The following is an 18,856-nucleotide window of genomic DNA, read 5'->3' on the forward strand; positions in this document are numbered from 1 at the left end:
CCACGCAATCTACCGGGAGGGGGAGTGTCTGGCAGGAGAGACTGGGTATCCCTCCTGCCGCGACTGTTCAGGGGGGACGGGCAGCCATGGCTGCTAAACTTATCGCAGCAGGGAGATCCCTTGCCGCGATAAGCTCAGCATCAGCGTCTACTTCTACATGTCTCCCGCTGGTCGCCTAGGTCCGCCTAAGGTTACTTCCGAGCCAAACCACGCCTAGCCCTAGGTTCGGGAGTAGGAAATAAGCGTCCCGATTGTCTGGTTAGGCAGCAGTTGGCCGCCTACAATCAGGATGCCGTTTATAGAATCCGGGCCAAAGCGGTTAGTATGGAACTTGTTTGCAAATATATCTTGCACATAGTCAATAAATATCCTGGAGAAACTCATGGGCTGAATGGTCCATGAGGCCCAGTTTAAGAACCACTGGTGTAGAAATGCATGTTCAATCGGTTGGCAAAGCATTTTCGGAAGAAAATAGGTAGCTTTACTTCCCAAATTTATGCCCATGGTTTCAATCATATACCTAATGCAGATAACGTGGTCTAGGGGTACCTTTGCACCCAGAATAGCCCAGAAGCCCAGAAAACTAGACTCTGAGGAAGATAATATTTCAAAGATAAACATAAAACATAGATTATTTAGTTGAATTGGCCAACCTTCTTAGGAGGTGTGTAAATATTGTGTAGTTAGCTGCAATCCTACAAATGTGCAGTTTCAGTATCCGCAAAATCAGTTATTCGTGATTTTTTTTTTTTTTAACACAAAAAATATTTTCATTTTTTGGCTATTTTTAAGCCGTCTAAGCCTCCCTGGAACCCTACTTGGTGGTCTAGCGGTGAAGCGGGGCAGGAGCGATCTTCCTTGTGCCCCGCTTCACCGCTAGACCACCAGGTAAGGTTCTGGGGACGCAGGAGGGAGGTGGAAGTGGGTCAGAGCCGGCCAAGAAGTTATTTGCGATTTTTCAAACTTCGCGGTCCGGCTCTGCACCTAACCCTCGCAAATACCGAGGGAGAAGTGTAAGTGAATATACGTAGGACGATTGATTTGGTATAAACATATGCATATAAGTAGGATGATTGATGTGGCAGTAACATAAGTAGGATGATTGATTATGACATAATTATGTCGGTATTAACTCTGTATTGTAACATTGCGACCAAAGTCCCTATAGCTCTGTATAAAGCCCTTGTATTGTAACACCTCGCAGAAGCTCTTTGTAACTCTATATTGTAACACCTCTACAGAAGCTTATGCAAATTGCTCTGAATTGACTCCCCAGTCATTAGTAGTGATATAGATGCTCACAATAAACAATACTGTATATACTCAAATATAAACTTAGATTTTGGGGCAAAATAAATGGCCCAAAAATGGGGGTCTTAGTTTCTATTTGAGACTTCCCCCTCTCAGACCTATTGTGGGCCTCTCCCTGTGCCTACCTTAAGTCCTGTTGTCCAGTAGTGAGCCAGGTCAAAAGCAATCCTTCTGTTCTCCTGCCCCATGCAGTCTCACTACTCAAAATGGCTGACATGAGTTCCCACAGTGGTTGCTATGTTTATTAACTATCTTTTCATGAAGAGATTCAGCCAAAGTGGTTACAATACATTGAATAATAATCAGGTACTCTTTAAGTATTTTCCCTTTTTGTCCCTACAGGTTCACAATTTAACTGTGGTACTCGGGGCAAAGGAGGGATTAAGTGACTTGCTCAGAGTCACAGTGGGCAGTTGGGATTAAACTCACAACCTCAGGCCACTCACTCCCACAGTAACCTTGTGAGACTGACATGAGTTTGGTTTATATCTGAGTTAACCTCCCCCCCTTTTTTTGGGGGGAGGGGAAGGTTACCTTGGTTTATATTCATATAGGTTTATATTAAAGTATATACAATATATAGTAGGCCATGGACTTAGATCAGATCTCTCCCAAACATCTAGGCCTTATGGTAGCATTGTCAGAAAAGGATTTCAATTATTGTTAACGAAATATTAAGCCATCCCTAGCACAATAAAAAAAATGATGGGGTCAGTTTTGATTAATTTTAGAAGGTGCAAAGTATGTAGGTATCTGATTCTTTATTAGCATTATCAAAATTTCCATCTTTGTCACAAAGCCTGGTTGTTTGAGTGAGGTCTGTTTTAATTTTCTCCTTATTCTTTGTCTTGTATTATTTATTTGCACTGCTCTGTATAGAGGGAACATGCCTGGGCCTGATGGGTATTCTTTAGTCTCATAAAGAAAAAGCAGTACTGCATCTTGATAATGAGGATCTGCCTGAATCAATTAAATTGGCAGTATGTTGAGTTTGCATATTTTGATAGGTTAGAAGGCTGGGCTCATGGTATCAAAAGCCTGCACTTGCAGCTGTTTTACTGGAGGGTACTCCAGCTGTTTGTTACTTTTACTTGGAAAAGTCAGTATGGGAAGCAGGCAGAGAAATTGAAAATATAAAAAGACATTTCATAAAGCATGAGGAATTGGGTGGGATTTGTTTGCTTTTAGGCCTTCTAGAGTTTTCTGTCTTGCAGCAGCACGTAAGCACCATCACGGGAGTGGAGGAATAGACTTAGTGGTTGGTGCGATGGTCTGAGAACCAGGTTCCATTCCCACGGCAGCTCCTTGTCACATTTTCATCTTTTACTCAAAAGCAAGCCCATCAGTCACAGAGAGCTCCCATGGGGATAAATTAAAAATGTTAGCTTTGGCTGGAGGAGTGATGTCCTTTCTCTTAGAATAAGACTACACATCTGCCTCATCCAGAAGAATCTGGGTGACCAGCTTTGTAAACACAGCGGAAGAATGAAATGATAGAAAGGTGGAACACTTATGATTCATTCTTTTTTTGTTACATACAGACAGCATGCTCAACTCAGGAGTGTGTTCATAATAAAAAGCTCACACCCTTCATTCTTAATTATGTAATAAAATACAGAAAAAGCAACCTTGTATTAGAATAAAATATGAGAGGATACAGGGAGTAAGATGCAACAAAAGTCATGGGTGGGATTGTCTAACGTTTGTTCCTTTGAACTGAGGCCCAGGGACGTGAAGAGACTTGCCCAGAGTCACTGAAAGCTTGGGGAGGGGGGAAGGAGCACCAAACTCGTGCATCAAGATTTCTGCTCATCTGAGTCTTAACACTAGGCCAAACCGTCATGAGACCGCATGTTAATATTTTCAAATAATATTTGAGAAACCTTTCTTGGTGCTTACTTATACCTGTGACCTGGACTGACCACTGTTGGAAGCCGACTACTGGGCTAGATGGACCCAGTACACAGTGGCATAGCTAGGACTGAATGGGCCCCTATAACCCCATGTCTCCTGGGCAGATGTGGAGAGGGGGTCCCCCTTCAGAGCTCCAGCAAACGAACACTGCAAAGAGCCTATTTAGAAAACCTGTCCTAGTAAAAGAAATAGAAAAATGTAGGACGACGGACATTAGAGATGCACCTTTCTCAAAACTGACATAAAATTAAATTAAGAAAAATGCTCCTTCTACCTTTCAATTGAGCATTGCTTTGGTCCCAGTGTCTCTCTTCTGCTTTCCTCCTTTTTAATATTTGTTCTCCCTTGTCTTCCAGCATCCCTATTCTCCTCCTGTGTCCAGTGTGGCCCTTATGTGTCCCTATCCCTTTGCTCCCTTCATGCCTGCATTGGTCCAGTGTCACTCCTCCCCTCGGTATCAAAAATCCCATACACGAATACAAGATGTCCGGGGCAGTAATTGGAGAGACTTGGGAGTACTGGTCAACAAGTCGATGAAGCCATCAGCACAATGCGTGGCGGCAGCGAAAAGAGCAAGCAGAATGCTAGGAATGATTAAGAAGGGGATCATGAACAGATCGGAGAAGGTTATCATGCCGCTGTACCGGGGTTTGGTACGTCCCCACCTGGAATACTGCGTCCAGCATTGGTCGCCATACATAAGAAGAGCGACTAAAATGGTTAAGGGACTGGAGGAGTTGCCGTACACTGAGAGATTAGAAAAACTGGGCCTCTTCTCCCTTGAAAAGAGAAGACTTGAGAGGGGACATGATCGAAACATTCAAGATAATGAAGGGAATAGACTTAGTAGATAAGGACAGGTTGTCCACCCTCTCAAAGGTGGGAAGAACGAGAGGGCACTCTAGAGAGTGCCACTACTCCCAAGTCTCTCCAAGTTGAAAGGGGATAGATTCCGTAGAAACGTACAGAAGTTCTTCTTCACCCAGAATAGTAGAGAACTGGAATGCTCTTCCGGAATCTGTTATAGGGGAAAACACCCTCCAGGGATTCAAGACAAGGTTGGACATGTTCCTGCTGAACCAGAACGAACACAGGTAGGGCTGGTCTTTGACCTGGGGGCCACCGCGTGAGCGGACTGCTGGGCGCAATGGACCACTGGTCTGACCCAGCAGTGGCAAATTCTTATGTTCTTGCCTTCTCCCCTTTCTCCCTGCGTCTCCCACCCCCCAGGTCTAACATATTTTCTCCTTTGTTTCCCCCCCACATGCAGGCCCAGCTTCTCTCCATCCCTTTCCCATGATGGTTAGTGGAGGCAGAGATGAAAACAGGCTGCCTTTGGCCGGACCTTCTAGGTTCTTTCCTTTGTTACCCACAATAAGTTACATCAGAGTAGGTGGAATATGGCAGAAGAAAAGGTCTTGGTGGGTCTGCCTGAGGCATGCCCGTCACACCTGAGATTTTGGATGATCAGAGAGAAATAGGGGAGGGGGGAAGTTAAGAGAGAAAGAAAACTGCATGATAGAGAGCATATTGGTACAACCAGGGCTGGCTGAACCTATGGACTTGGTGGGGCTCTGGCCCAGGGTGCCAGCAGCAAAGGGCACCAAATGCCTGAGTCTCTGACATCATCAGTCCATAGGTTAAGCTGGCCCAGATCCCCCAGCGGCAAAGGAAGCTTACCTAGAGGTTGCACATGTTCAGGCAGGGAAAAGCAGGTCTTCTCCCAGCTCCCTGTCCATTGCAGAGACGCTAATACCCCTTCCACTCCCCAGCGATCCAGCATCTCCCTGGGCCTCTCAAGCCCCAACCCCTGGATGTATCTTCTGAAAGTATTTTTAATACTTGGAGCGGTAGCTAGCAGCAATGCATAAGCAACATTGGTGCCCTCCCCACAGCCTTCACTCTGACAGCTTCCTGTTTCCACATAGGCGAGGAATTCTGCACAAGCAAATTACAAATGCAGTATTTCTTCAGGAGTAATTCATTGCCAAAAGAAAGCTTGGAAACTCTTATTTTCTTGTCTCTATTTTCCAGAGAGCCCATAGACTTGATAGTAGCATTGTGGCCTAACCTTGAGGAAATAGCATGGGTTTAGCTCCTAGAGCCTGCTCATTAGGCTGGTTGGACATGTAGAAACTGAGAAAGCAGTGCTCTTAGATCCCTGAGAGGAAGGAAGGAAGACACAGCCATTGCTCAACAGTGACACCTACAGGCAGGCTGAGAGTGCACTGGTGCCAGGGCATTGATTACTGGATTAGATGAGAGAGAGGACAGATTTTAATCACCTTGGGTAGCTGCAAATGCAGACTTCTTGTGGGGCACATCCTAATTGGACTGAAAAGCATTACCTTTTTTTTATTTGTGCTAAAATTACAAATCTATCAGACCTTGTTTTTTCCTTCTACAAGTGATTCCTTTATTTTGCAGCCATCACAGATTGAAGAACTTGTCAAAGCATTTCACTGCAGCTTTGAGGATTCCGTTATGTGACCTTGAACTGCTCATCCCTCTCCTAAAGCATATCCAGGCCCCTCACCTCCACCCCCACCTCCCTACTGAATAGACCAGCAGGAATTTCATTCACAAAATGGAGGGCATAAGAAAGACTAGAAGTCCCTATTGGGTTGGCCGGGGTGTACTCTTTCACTGCACGGAGGCAGCTGAGATCATCGCCCTCCCCACCCTGTAAGGTGAGCTGGTGAGATGCCGCACTGCCTACATCAGCCCACAGGGACCTTGAATGGAATTTTACATACAGGGGCTATAATCTCGCAGTGTCTTTTTGACAATGCTCTGCCCCTTGTGTGTGTGTGTGCATGCACCACAAATTTCTGTAATAATATTCTTCTAGTCAGCTAACATTTCTGACTAATTTAAGGCTAACGGGATCCCAATTTGCAGGACAGAGTTGATCCAGTCCTGGGTTTAATCCAGTGCATGCTGGGATTTGTAGTTCTGATTTCCCTATTGCATTTCTTAATAAAAGCAAAGCTACGAGTCACAGCATGCACTGGATTAAACCCCTGCGTCAGACCAGTGGTCCATCGCGCCCAGTAATCTGCTCACGCAGCGGCCCTTAGGTCAAAGACCAGTGTCCTATTTGAGTCTAGCCTTACTTGTGTATGTTCTGTTCCAGTTGGAACTTATCCAACCTTGTCTTGAATCCCTGGAGGGTGTTTTCCCCTATAACAGCCTCCGGAAGTGCGTTCCAGATTTCTACCACTCTCTGGGTGAAGAAGAACTTCCTTACGTTTGTACGGAATCTTTTCCCTTTTAACTTTAGCGAGTGCCCTCTCGTTCTCTTCAGCTTGGAGAGGGTGAACAGTCTTTCTTTCTCTACTAAGTCAATTCCCTTCAATATCTTGAATGTTTCGATCATGTCTTCTCTTCTCAAGGGAGAAGAGGCCCAGTTTCTCTAGCCTCTCGTTGTACGGCAACTCCCCCAGTCCCTTAACCATTTTTGTCGCTCTTCTCTGGACCCTTTCGAGTTGTACTAGGTCCTTTTTCATGTACGGCGACCAGTGTTGGACGCAGTATTCCAGGTGAGAGCATACCATGGCCCAGTATAACGGCATGATAACCTTTTCAGATCTGTTCGTGATCCCCTTCTTAATTATTCCTAGCATTCTGTTTGCCCTTTTCGCCGCCGCCGCACATTGCATGGACTGTTTCATTGAATTGTCTACAAGTACTCCCAAATCTCTATCCTGGGGGGGTCTCTCCGAGTATAGCACTGGACATCCTGTATTCGTGCATATGATTTTTGTTACCGATGCGACTAGAAGAGAAGTAAAGAAATTGGAACGAAAATGAAAGGGAAGATTAACTGTGCAGGGAAGGAAAGGAAACGAGGACAAAGAAAAGTTGAAACATAGTAGTGTTCCCCCGCAAATTTGCGGTTCGCGGACTCACTCATTCACGGTCTGCTCTGACCGCCTCTTCCTGTTGTAAAGTCAGGCCACACCAATCGACTGCGTGTCAAAGCAGCTCCTGGTTGGTGTAGCCTGATTTTACTACAGGAAGAGGCGGTCGGAACAGACCGAGGGATTTTCTTCACCCGCCGGTGCTCCAGATGCCCTCTCCCTCTGCCTGAAATTCAAGGAGGTTCCTGGAAAAGAACCCCCGTGAATTTCGGGGGAGTACTGTACTCTAGACAAGGCAATCTTACAGCTTGTAGCATTGGTTCAGGCTCTTGCAGTTATGGTATGAACGTGCCTTTGTCAGATAAACTCACATAGCATCCTTTCTTCACGCCCACATTTGTTCCCTTACAGATGTGCCTGGTTGTCCTTCAGTCTACATGAATATCGAAGGATACCCAAACCCCGCAGGAGCCGAAGGTAGGCTGTTTTTCCTAACTTTCTCTCTCCCTCTCCCCAAATTAAAAGTGCAGCACAGAATTTTTCTCCAGCCGATTGGGGCCTTTGATCTACAGTTCTGCAGTGACTTTACAAGAAGTGGGGCCGACTCTTAGCTCTTGTCTGGGAGTCCCCTGTGGTGTGATCAGCAATTACAAAAGGTGTTTCTGGCTCACGGCAAATGGACTAAGAAGTTAACTCTGCAGAAGAGTGAATGGCTTCAGGCTGCAATGTGGTCCCTTTGGAACTGGCACACTTGAAGAATGGACCGATAAGCACTCAGCAAGCGTGTGCACCCTTAAAGTCAGGGACCATAGTTGCAGGAATGGCCCTGAAGAAGGACAGAAGTGAACATTTTCCAAAATATTCCTGAGAAAAAAGGGATTGGCATACCTGGGCAACTCTGTGCCAGAGACTTAAATGGGGGAATATTTGCATACAAACCAAGCAGTGATGAAAATTGATAAATTTGATGAGTTGAAAAAGGCATCTGGTTTTAGTTTCTCTCCTCGGCTTTCTCCCAGTCTCTCTTCCAGAATGTCTTCCTTTTCTTCTGGGTCAGCTGCCCCCTTTGGATTTGCTCCACCTCCCATGTGTCTTCCTTCCACCAGTTCTTCCCACTTGCCTTCCTTTCTGGGTATTCCCCTCTTATCAGTTCTCATGGCCCCCTGTTAGTGCTTCCTCTTGAGCCTTTTCAGACAGCTCTCTGCTGCAGAAGCTCAACTGGGGTGTTCCTACCAATACCCTACCTGCCTGCCTGTGGCCACACTTTTTCCTGGACCAGCGGGGTATCAGGCTTCCTGAGGGGAGAGGCTAGTGCTACCAGTCAGGTTAGCACCGATATCCTGATTTTTATTTTTTTTTTTGCAAATGTATAACCTGGTTAGTAATCTAATTTAGCAAGACAGATCACAAATTTCCACATAGAATCGCAAAAAAGTGATGCCTTTACAATACATAAAACATTGGTCACGTCCTAAACATTAATAATGGAGCCAAATTAAAAGAACAGTCGGACCTCGTGTGCCAAAATCCTCTTGAAATAGAAAGGTCTTCAGCTGCTTCCTGAATGTTATCAAATAAGTCTTCAATCAAAGAGATTCGGGAAGAGAATTCCATGAAAAGGTGTGGCCGCAGAGGAAACAGATCCCCTAATGACGACTAAACCTCTGCAGTGATGGTAAGAACAATTAATAAACGCCTTCCTGCAGAAAGCAGTGAATATGCTGGTTTATATCATGGCAGCATGTTCTTCAAATAGGTTGGCTTGTCCATTCTGAAGCATGTTGCTCGCAGAATTCAGTTCGGACTGTAACTGAACTTAAGGTTTAGTTTAGTTTCTCTTCCTCTCTTTTCTCTCTCTCTCTCTTCCTCTCTCTCTTTTTTTTCTCTCTCTTTGTATCTCTTTTTTCTCTCTCTCTCTCTCTCTCTCTCTCTCTCTCTCTCTCTCTCTCTCTCTCTTCCTCTCTTTTTTTCTCTCTCTTCTCTTTTTTTATCTCTTCCTCTCTTTTTTTCTCTCTCTTCCTCTCTCTTTTCTCTTTTTTTCTCTCTTTCTCATTCTCATTAAAAGGTGTCATGTATGCAGGTAAATTAGGGAAATCCCTTTTCTTCAAATTCACTGAGCTTTGGAATAACCTCCCTGCCCTGCTGCGGAACCTAGGCTCATTCCAATTATTCCGAAAGCATCTGAAAACCTGGCTTTTCTCCAAAATTAAAGCTATTTATTTAAGATGTAAAGCTAGCTATCCTCTTCTTAACCTCTAATTTCTTATTATGTCTTTCCCTCATTTATTGAATTACCTGTAAACCGTGTCGAGCTCTATCTTTATGGAGATGATACGGTAGACAAACTTAAGGTTTAGTTTAGTTTCTCTTCCTCTCTTTTTTCTCCCTCTCTCTCTCTTTTTTTTCTCTCTCTTTGTGTCTCTTTTTTCTCTTTCTCTCTCTCTCTTCCTCTCTTTTTTTCTCTCTCTTCTCTTTTTTTATCTCTTCCTCTCTTTTTTTCTCTCTCTTCCTCTCTCTTTTCTCTTTTTTTCTCTCTTTCTCATTCTCATTAAAAGGTGTCATGTATGCAGGTAAATTAGGGAAATCCCTTTTCTTCAAATTCTCTGAGCTTTGGAATAACCTCCCTGCCCTGCTGCGGAACCTAGGCTCATTCCAATTATTCCGAAAGCATCTGAAAACCTGGCTTTTCTCCAAAATTAAAGCTATTTATTTAAGATGTAAAGCTAGCTATCCTCTTCTTAACCTCTAATTTCTTATTATGTCCTTCCCTCATTTATTGGATTACCTGTAAACCGTGCCGAGCTCTATCTTTATGGAGATGATGCGGTAGACAAACTTAAGGTTTAGTTTAGTTTACATTAGTGCATGACTTGTATAGCAAAATATCTTTAAAAATAATAGCTTTAGATTTCTGGTTCACATAGTAACAGTAAATGACGGCAGATAAAGACCTGAATGGTCCATCCAGTCTGCCCATTAGTTAATTAGAAATACACGATTAAGTTAACTTGTCTCTTCTTTGATATTTCTGGGCCACATACTAAAGTCCACCTGGTAATATCGTAGGTTCCTACTGCTGAAGTTGCCGTCCAAGCTCACTCCAGCAGTAAAATCTGTGTTCACTCCAAATCTTAATGCCATTTAGTAAAAGGGCCCCAAGTTTGTATCTGAGGCAAAGGAAAGTTAAGTGACTTGCTCAAGGTCACAGGGAGTAATAGTGGGATTTGAACCAGAGGAGCGCTCGGATCAAAACAGACCTGTAATACCAGAGTCAGTGAGCACAAACGGGCAGCCTGGGTGGGCCAAGTTTATTTTATCTGCTCATGACTTGTATGTTTGTGTAATGCCTGGCATTCTTCTCTTGCAGGATGTAGCTATGAGAAACAGATGAGGGTTTATGCTGATGACGCCTGTGTTGTGCCAGAGAAATTTGAAGGTCAGAAACGGAGAACGTGGACTCCTCAAACTCAACTTTTTCGTTTACACCTAATAAAAGATAAGATTATTTTGGGTTGGCTTGTGAGGAATTGTGGGGTGTTGGACTGTGTCAGTGAGAGCATTCCGTTACTATTCAGGAAAGACCCTGAGACTTGAGTTCAAATCATGCTCTCTTTACCACAAAGTGTCCCTTTCAAAGAAGGAAAAAAATACAGTCTTGGGAAAATGGAGCTGGGAAGGAGCTTCAAGTGGTTATTTCAGCCAATCAAAAATAAAAACTTTAATCGGTTTAAAAAAGTTCAGCGCCAAACTGCCTCTCGACATCTAAGTCGAGGCGCCCCTCCCATGCCTAAGGACTCGTATGTTTAAAAGTAGGCATGGTTATGGTGGAGAATAGGCGTGGTTGACTTAGGCAGCACCAAATTAGGCGAGTGAAAAGCTGGCCTAATGGAGCGGACCCTTTATTTAGGAGGTCTAAGTCCGCTTAGGTGCTCCTAGGCTTGATTCTATACGGTACCATTTATGCTTAGGAATAGCAACCTAGAGACAAGCATTCCCAGGGGTACTTCCCAATTATATAAACACGTGGAGGGGCATAATAAACCCCCCCCCCCCATCTAAGTCCCCTTTTGGCCTAAGGCCCTAAACGTTGAAAGCAGAAGCAGGGAAAATGTCCATTTAAAAAAAACGTCCAAAAGGAGGTTTTTTTTTTGGGATAATGGCCTGCCTCTACGTTCAGCTGTTTAAATGGCCAGAACACCACTACGTCTAAACTTATACCGTATAATCAACCTTAAAAAAATCCTAATTCCCAAACGCCCAACACAAGAGCTTTTAGGCGAAGGAGGAGCCACTCCTTCGCCTAAAAGCTGGATTCTGTAACTGGTGTCTGTCAAAAACAACACCGGTTACAGAATCCAAACCCCCCCCCCAGCAACTATCACGGCAGGAGAGATGGCTCAACTCCCCTGCCGCGATAGCGATACCACCAAGTGCTCCAAACCCAGCACTTGGGATCGCTATCGCGGCAGGTGAGATGAGCCATCTCTCCTGCCGTGATGGTGATCACCCATTCCCCGAATCGTGGCACTTTGGGGTGAACATCACAGCAGGGCATTTCCCCTGCCGGCGATCCTCATCCCGAAGTGCCGTGGTTCAGGGGGGTGGGCGATCGCTATCGCGACAGGAGAGATGAGCCATCTCTCCTTCAGCGATCCACCCCTCCCCCCCAATCAGATCGGGCAGGAGGGAGCCCAAGCCCTCCTGCCCCAGCGACCACCTCCCCCGACAATGATCCGGGCAAGAGGGAGCCCAACCCTCCTGCCCAGGCGACCCCCACCCCACCTGACAATGATTCAGGCAGGAGGGAGCCCAAGCCCTCCTGCCCCAGGCAACCACCACACCCGACAACGATCCGGGCAGGAGGGAGCCCAACCCTCCTGCCCAGGCGACCCCCACCCCACCTGACAATGATTCAGGCAGGAGGGAGCCCAAGCCCTCCTGCCCCAGCGACCACCTCCCCCGACAATGATCCGGGCAGGAGGGAGCCCAACCCTCCTACCCAGGCGACCCCCACCCCACCTGACAATGATTCAGGCAGGAGGGAGCCCAAGCCCTCCTGCCCCAGCGACCACCTCCCCCGACAATGATCCGGGCAGGAGGGAGCCCAACCCTCCTACCCAGGCGACCCCCACCCCACCTGACAATGATTCAGGCAGGAGGGAGCCCAAGCCCTCCTGCCCCAGCGACCACCTCCCCCGACAATGATCCGGGCAGGAGGGAGCCCAACCCTCCTACCCAGGCGACCCCCACCCCACCTGACAATGATTCAGGCAGGAGGGAGCCCAAGCCCTCCTGCCCAGGCTAAATGGTTTACAAAATGTTACAAACATAATTGTTAAAACAAAATGAAAACAAAATAAACATAAATAATTAGATCTTCAAAAAATCAACAATCTGCAAAAATCGATGCCTAGAAAAAGGCTTTTACAAACAATTGGTTTAAGTAGTTTCCTAAATGTACCTCTATTACCACATTTCTGTATCTAGCCCATAAGTGAGTTCCACAGTTTTACCCCTGCACGATAAAAGATCATTGCGCTGGTTTTGCTACATGTTTTGGGTAGACATTCACCTTCGTATTAGTAGGACACCGACCCTTACGAAGGCATCCCACCATCTATGTTTTTCTACCTTTTTCGTTCTCTTTCCTATACCGATTCCTATACCCGTACCACCCTCTCCGTTTCAATAAGTCAGTATTGTCCTAAAATTGTCTGTCTCCCCTTTTTCTTTTTTTGTTTTTTTCACTATTCTACATCGCTTTGAATTTCTGAAAATGCGATTTTATCAAATTTTAAATAAACTTGGAAACTTTTGCTTTGGTTTTTTTTTTTTTTTTTAATGCACTTGTGTAACCTAAAATTTAATTTTTAACTAGCAGAGGTGTAAATGTGATTGACCTGTGTCATGATAGCTTATCGTAATTGTCATTCTTTGAGACAATGTGCTGGGACTTTCTAATGATGTGATTAGAAATAGTACAACTCTGGGGAAATATCCGTTTACCTTTCTGCTTCCAGACCTGCCAAAGAAAAGTTTGTCATTGCTGAAGGGGTGGTAAGGGCTGAAAGGAGGTGAAAATCAAACTAATTTTTGCCATTTGTTAAATACAGCAGGGGACATCAAGCAGGAAATTGGTGCATACCGAGAGGGCCCACCATATCAGCGACGGGGCTCTCTCCAGCTTTGGCAGTTCCTGGTGGCTCTGCTGGATGATCCTACCAATTCTCATTTCATTGCCTGGACCGGCAGAGGAATGGAGTTCAAGCTCATCGAACCAGAAGAAGTAAGATCCATACTTAGGCCTGAAAGCGAAGACCTTGTAGGTCTTCTGGGGTGCAGGTGGGGGATCATGCACTTATAAGACACCGACTCCTTGAGGTTTTCTAAAGTGATGCCAAGGAGACACCAGAGACTGGAAAACTTGAATGTTCTGGTATTTTTTAAAAAAACTAAAACATTGTTAGAGGTTCTGAATGGAACTCAAAAGCATTTTTCAGCTTGCAAATTTAAGAAAAAAAAAAAAAAAAATGAACATGCAGCTTCCAGTCAGTACAGGCTTCTTGATTTCCATCCTAGAATGTTCTAGTATGGAGTACTTGTTTGAATTATGGCACTGATGAAGGATATTGCTGAGGAGCAATGGGAAGGGAAGACTGATGGCTATCTCTGTTATTCACATTTGTTTCTACTGTTTTCTCTTAATCAGTTGTCTCTTGAGTTGTTTGTCGGTAATATCCTTTACAGAATGATAACGGAACAGATAAATGGCATTGGACACTTCACTAGAATTTACCTAGAGATGGGATCTGAAATGTCAAGACTGACTGGAAGGTTCATCCTTGTGTCTTCTGAAGAAATTCCTGGGTCCACCTTTCATCACACTATCCTTATTGGTGACCGTGAGCCCTCACCTTGTAGGTCGTCCACTGGTTCTCAACTAAATCCTCAGGGCCCACCCAGCTAGTCAGGTTTTCAGGATTTCGACAATGACTATGCATATTGCATTCACTGCCTCCTTAGTATGCAAACCTAAGTCATGCATATTCATTGTGGATATCCTAAAAAAAAAAAAAAACACCCCATTGACTGGGCATGTAGTGAGAGCTGCCTGTTCATTTGAGACTCCATCGGGGGACTTCAATCAGTGGAAATGCAACACTAATATTACCAAAATCCGACCTCTCCTCTCTGAGCACATGATCAAAAAACCCTTCTCCATGCTCTCATCACCTCTCGCTTAGACTACTGCATCGTACTCGGGTCTCCTGCTTATCCCTCTCTCACCCTTTCAGTCAAAATGCTGCTGCACGGCCTATATTCCGTGAGAGCTGCCATGCTCATATTACCCTCCCCTCCTCGTCACTTCATTGGCTCCCCATCCATTTCTGAATACAGTTCAAACTCCTCTTACTGACTTACAAGTGTATTCGCTCTGTAGCCCCTCAATATCTCTTCACTTGCCTCCCCCTATGCTCCCCGTGAACTCTGTTCATCGGGCAAGTCCCTCTTATCTGCACCCTTCTCCATTGCCAACTTCAGACTCCATCCCTTCTTTCTTGCCACGCCATAGGCCTGGAACAGGCTGCCAGTTGATACATTATGCTCTGTTTCTAGAAGTCTTCAAATCTAAGCTAAAAGCCCCCTTTCAACTCCTAATTCCCACTCACTGTCAGATACCTTTACCCATCATATCATGCCTTCTGCTAGAAACTCCCCAACCCCAAGATGTCCTGTCTGTCCAAATTAGATTGTAAGCTCTTCTGAACAGGGACAGTCTATAGAAATGATAACAAGTGGTAGTAGTGACACGTCGGCACCAAACCTTTGCACGTGTCCTTTATTTTAAGGGGTGGCAGAACTCATCCTCGAAATCCCACCGCTGTGAAACTAAAATCCAGCTCTCTAGTCATTATCCAAGTGGTGTAAAGCCAGTAGCCCCCATGTCATAAGGATCTTGAGGGAGGTCTGCAACGGGTTTGGGTGAGGGCCGGGGGAGCATGCAGACTTGAGGATCTGAATATAAACCAAGACTGCCATTTTTTGGGGGCCCCAAAGTCTCAGTTTATATTTCAGTATATATGGTACCAAATTATTGTACACCTCTTTATCTTTGGACAACATGGTTAGGCCGATAAGTTGAAAGTTGGACACACAGCACAGGGAAAGATTCATTGTCTGCAGCCCCTGGCTAGTCAGTGGGTTAGATGGGAGGGAAGAAACCATCCCACTTCCACACAGCTAACTGCCAACTAAGGCTCGAGGTGCTGTGGAAGAACAGATTCTTCAGAAAGCCCGCAAACAGCTGCTTTTCTTGACTAATTTTTAATCATAAAAACAGTATCTCTAGTGCAGCGGTTCATCTTTCCTTGTCTGCATTAAGCCGAGTTGATTGGGATGGCTTCCTTATAACTTGACCTTGCTCTAATTTCTTGCTGCACTGGCACTTGTTTGGTAGCAAGCCAGAGATTGAATATGGAAATAGTACAGCACAGCCTCATCCATCCCTGCCACTGTATCACAAATATGAGCACAAGGTGCCGAGTTGTTTGGGGTTTTTGTGTTTTAGTTTTATATGTAGTAAAAGAAAGAGTTTTGCTAGCTGTGATTCAGATGAAAAGTGTGGAAGGTTCACAGTTTGATCCCACAATTAGCAGCTGGAGTGGCTGGGGATATGTATGGAGAGGGTGTCCTAGTCATTGCTTAAGGGTGACACCTAGTGTCTAAATTTGGGATCCATTTATTTATTTAAGTTATTTATACATCAATAGAGGTTGTCTAAGCGGTTTACAATCAGGTACTCAAACATTTATCCCTATCTGTCCCGGCGGGCTCACAATCTATGTGCAGGCAATCCCCAGGTAAGGTACCATGATTCAAAGGTTCCAAAAGAAGCCATACTGTAAAACATCCCCCTCCCCTTTCCCTGCTGCCTAGGCCCCTTGCTATGTTGACTGTGCTAGGGAGGGATATAAATCAGAGGAAGGGGATCTTCAAATGTGAATTGAAAGCTTATGGCACCAGATCCCAGCCCTAGTACAGACTGATTTGAAGGCCCAAAAGAACAGGGATCAACCACCAGATCTAAAAAATTAAATTAAAATTCACACGGCCTATTGCCCAGCCTGTGTAACTCCATGATACCCATACCCAGGTAACTGTTACCCAAAAGTATATCCTCGCTATTCCCAGAGTATTCACTCTGCATTTGCTGCATCTGACCCTTTCAGTTGATCAGAGGATGAGCCACTGCAGTAACTACATCACATCTTCAAGAACTGGACTCCTGCTTCAAGCCAGATTGTACCTGGAGACCATAATCTTTTCCCCCTTCTGAACGTCATCTGTAAAGCCTCTCACTTGTGGGCTTTCTTATTTTCCACTCCATTGGAATCTACATTCTTGGCCTATCCAATCTGCCCAAACTCGCTTCTTCAGGTGATCTTTTTCCAAACTAAATTAAGATTTGGATCCCCATATTCTAAGCCAGGTTTTATCCATCTTTAATCCTTGAGGACCTCAAACATTCCAGATGTTAAGGATAACACAAATGAATATGCATAAGACTCAAGGTGAACAAAGCCATGGGACCAGACAATTTGCACCCAAGAGTGCTCAGAGAATTGAGCGATGTCCTGGCGAAACCGTTGGCTGAGCTATTCAATCTCTCCCTAAGTAAGGGGAAAGTTCCCCTGGACTGGAAATTAGCTAATGTCGTTCCTCTGCATAAAAAGGGTTGCAGGGCAGAGGCTGCGAATTATAGACCGGTGAGTCTCACATCAATAGTGTGCAAACTCATGGAAACACTAATTAAAAGCAAATTGGACACGATCTTGAATGAAGGGAATCTTCGGGATCCCAGTCAGCATGGATTCACCAAGGGTAGGTCCTGCCAATCCAATCTCATCAGCTTCTTTGACTGGGTAACAAGAAAGTTGGACTTGGGAGAGTCTTTGGACGTCGTGTACCTGGACTTCAGTAAAGCTTTTGACAGTGTCCCACACCGCAGGCTGCTAAGCAAGATGGAATCGATGGGGTTAGGAGAGACACTAACTGCATGGGTCAATGATTGGCTGAGTGGCAGACTTCAGAGGGTGGTGGTTAATGGTACCCTCTCTAAAACATCGGAGGTGACCAGTGGAGTGCCGCAGGGCTCGGTCCTGGGTCCACTCCTTTTCAACATATTCATAGGGGATCTGACTCAAGGGCTTCAAGGTAAAATAACACTATTCGCCGATGACGCCAAACTATGTAATATAGTAAGTGAATGCAGTTTACAGAATTATATGGCGCAGGACCTGCTTACATTGGAAAGTTGGTCCTCAACCTGGCAGCTAGGCTTCAATGCTAAGAAATGTAAAGTCATGCACCTCGGAAGTGGAAATCCATGCAGGACGTACTTCTTGAATGGAGAAACTTTAACTAGGACTTCAGCAGAACGAGATTTAGGAGTAATCATCAGTGCAGACATGAAAACTGCCAATCAAGTGGAGAAGGCTTCATCTAAGGCAAGGCAGATATTGGGTTGTATCAATAGAAGTTTCGTCAGCCGAAAGCCTGAAGTCATAATGCCGTTGTACAGGGCCATGGTGAGACCTCATCTGGAGTACTGTGTGCAATTCTGGAGGCCACATTACAGTAAAGATGTGCGCAGAATTGAATCAGTTCAGTGGACGGCCACCAGGATGATCTCGGGGCTCAAGGGTCTCTCGTACGAAGAGAGACTGAACAAATTGCAGCTCTACACTCTTGAGGAACGTAGGGAGAGGGGAGACATGATCGAAACATTTAAGTACCTCACGGGACGTGTCGAAGTGAAAGATGATATTTTCTTTCTCAAGGGACCCTCGGCCACAAGAGGGCACCCGCTCAAACTCAGGGGCAGAAAATTTCATGGCGACACCAGAAAGTATTTCTTCACAGAGAGAGTGGTTGATCATTGGAACAAGCTTCCAGTGCAGGTGATAGAGGCAGACAGCGTGCCAGACTTTAAGAATAAATGGGATACCCATGTGGGATCCCTATGAGGGTCAAGATAAGGGAATTGGGTCATTAGGGCATAGACAGGGGGTGGGTAAGCAGAGTGGGCAGGCTTGATGGGCTGTAGCCCTTTTCTGCCGTCATCTTCTATGTTTCTATGTTTAAGAGAGGTACATATCTATTACACACATTCATTCAGATTATCCTGAAAACTTGGGCCTGTTGATGCCCTCAAGGGCTGAACTTGGCTAACCTTTTCTAAACCAGGGCATGATTCCTATATCTTAAATCGATGAGTACCTTTAGAGCAGTGGTTCCCAACCCTATCCTGGAGGACCACCAGCCAGTCGGGTTTTCGGGATAGCCTTAATGAATATGCATGAGAAAGATTTGCATATAATGGAGGTGACAGGCATGCAAATCTACCCCATGCATATTCATTAGGGATATCCCGAAAACCTGACTGGCTAATGGTCCTTCAGGACAGGGTTGGGGACCACTGCTTTAGAGGACTCGCTACCTTGGTCTTGCTGTCCCAGGTTTCAATGCTTGTGCCTCATTCTCTTTTCAAACTTGTCACAATTGCCAATGTAGCCTTTAGCTTTGAACAAGCCTTGCCAAAAGAACCTTTTCAGTACAAGACAAGGACTTACCACTTCCCCAAGCTAGAGATAAGATTGATTTAAATGGCCATGAACTCTGTTGTACTTCCCAGTTCCAAACAGAGCATTAAACTTCGATAATAGCTAGGAAATGCGTCTGGAACATCCATTAATGTCAGCCCATGA

At 45.1% G+C, this 18,856-nt stretch overlaps 1 protein-coding gene across 3 annotated transcripts in view; it reads left to right on the forward strand.

Annotated features, from left to right (window-relative positions):
- The window catches only part of ETV4 (ETS variant transcription factor 4), a 117,958-nt gene that overhangs the window by 77,378 nt on the left and 21,724 nt on the right, over positions 1-18,856 (forward strand). For 2 of the 3 annotated variants that reach the window (XM_033917292.1, XM_033917294.1), the window contains 3 exons: positions 7,500-7,565; positions 10,456-10,524; positions 13,202-13,374. In XM_033917292.1, coding sequence (XP_033773183.1) covers positions 7,500-7,565; positions 10,456-10,524; positions 13,202-13,374 — 308 coding nt within the window. The remainder of the gene's footprint in view (positions 1-7,499; positions 7,566-10,455; positions 10,525-13,201; positions 13,375-18,856) is intronic. The other variant, XM_033917293.1, reaches the window with a different exon arrangement.

This window comes from Geotrypetes seraphini, chromosome 13 (assembly GCF_902459505.1).
Source record: "Geotrypetes seraphini chromosome 13, aGeoSer1.1, whole genome shotgun sequence".
NCBI classification, from domain to species: Eukaryota; Metazoa; Chordata; class Amphibia; order Gymnophiona; family Dermophiidae; genus Geotrypetes; species Geotrypetes seraphini.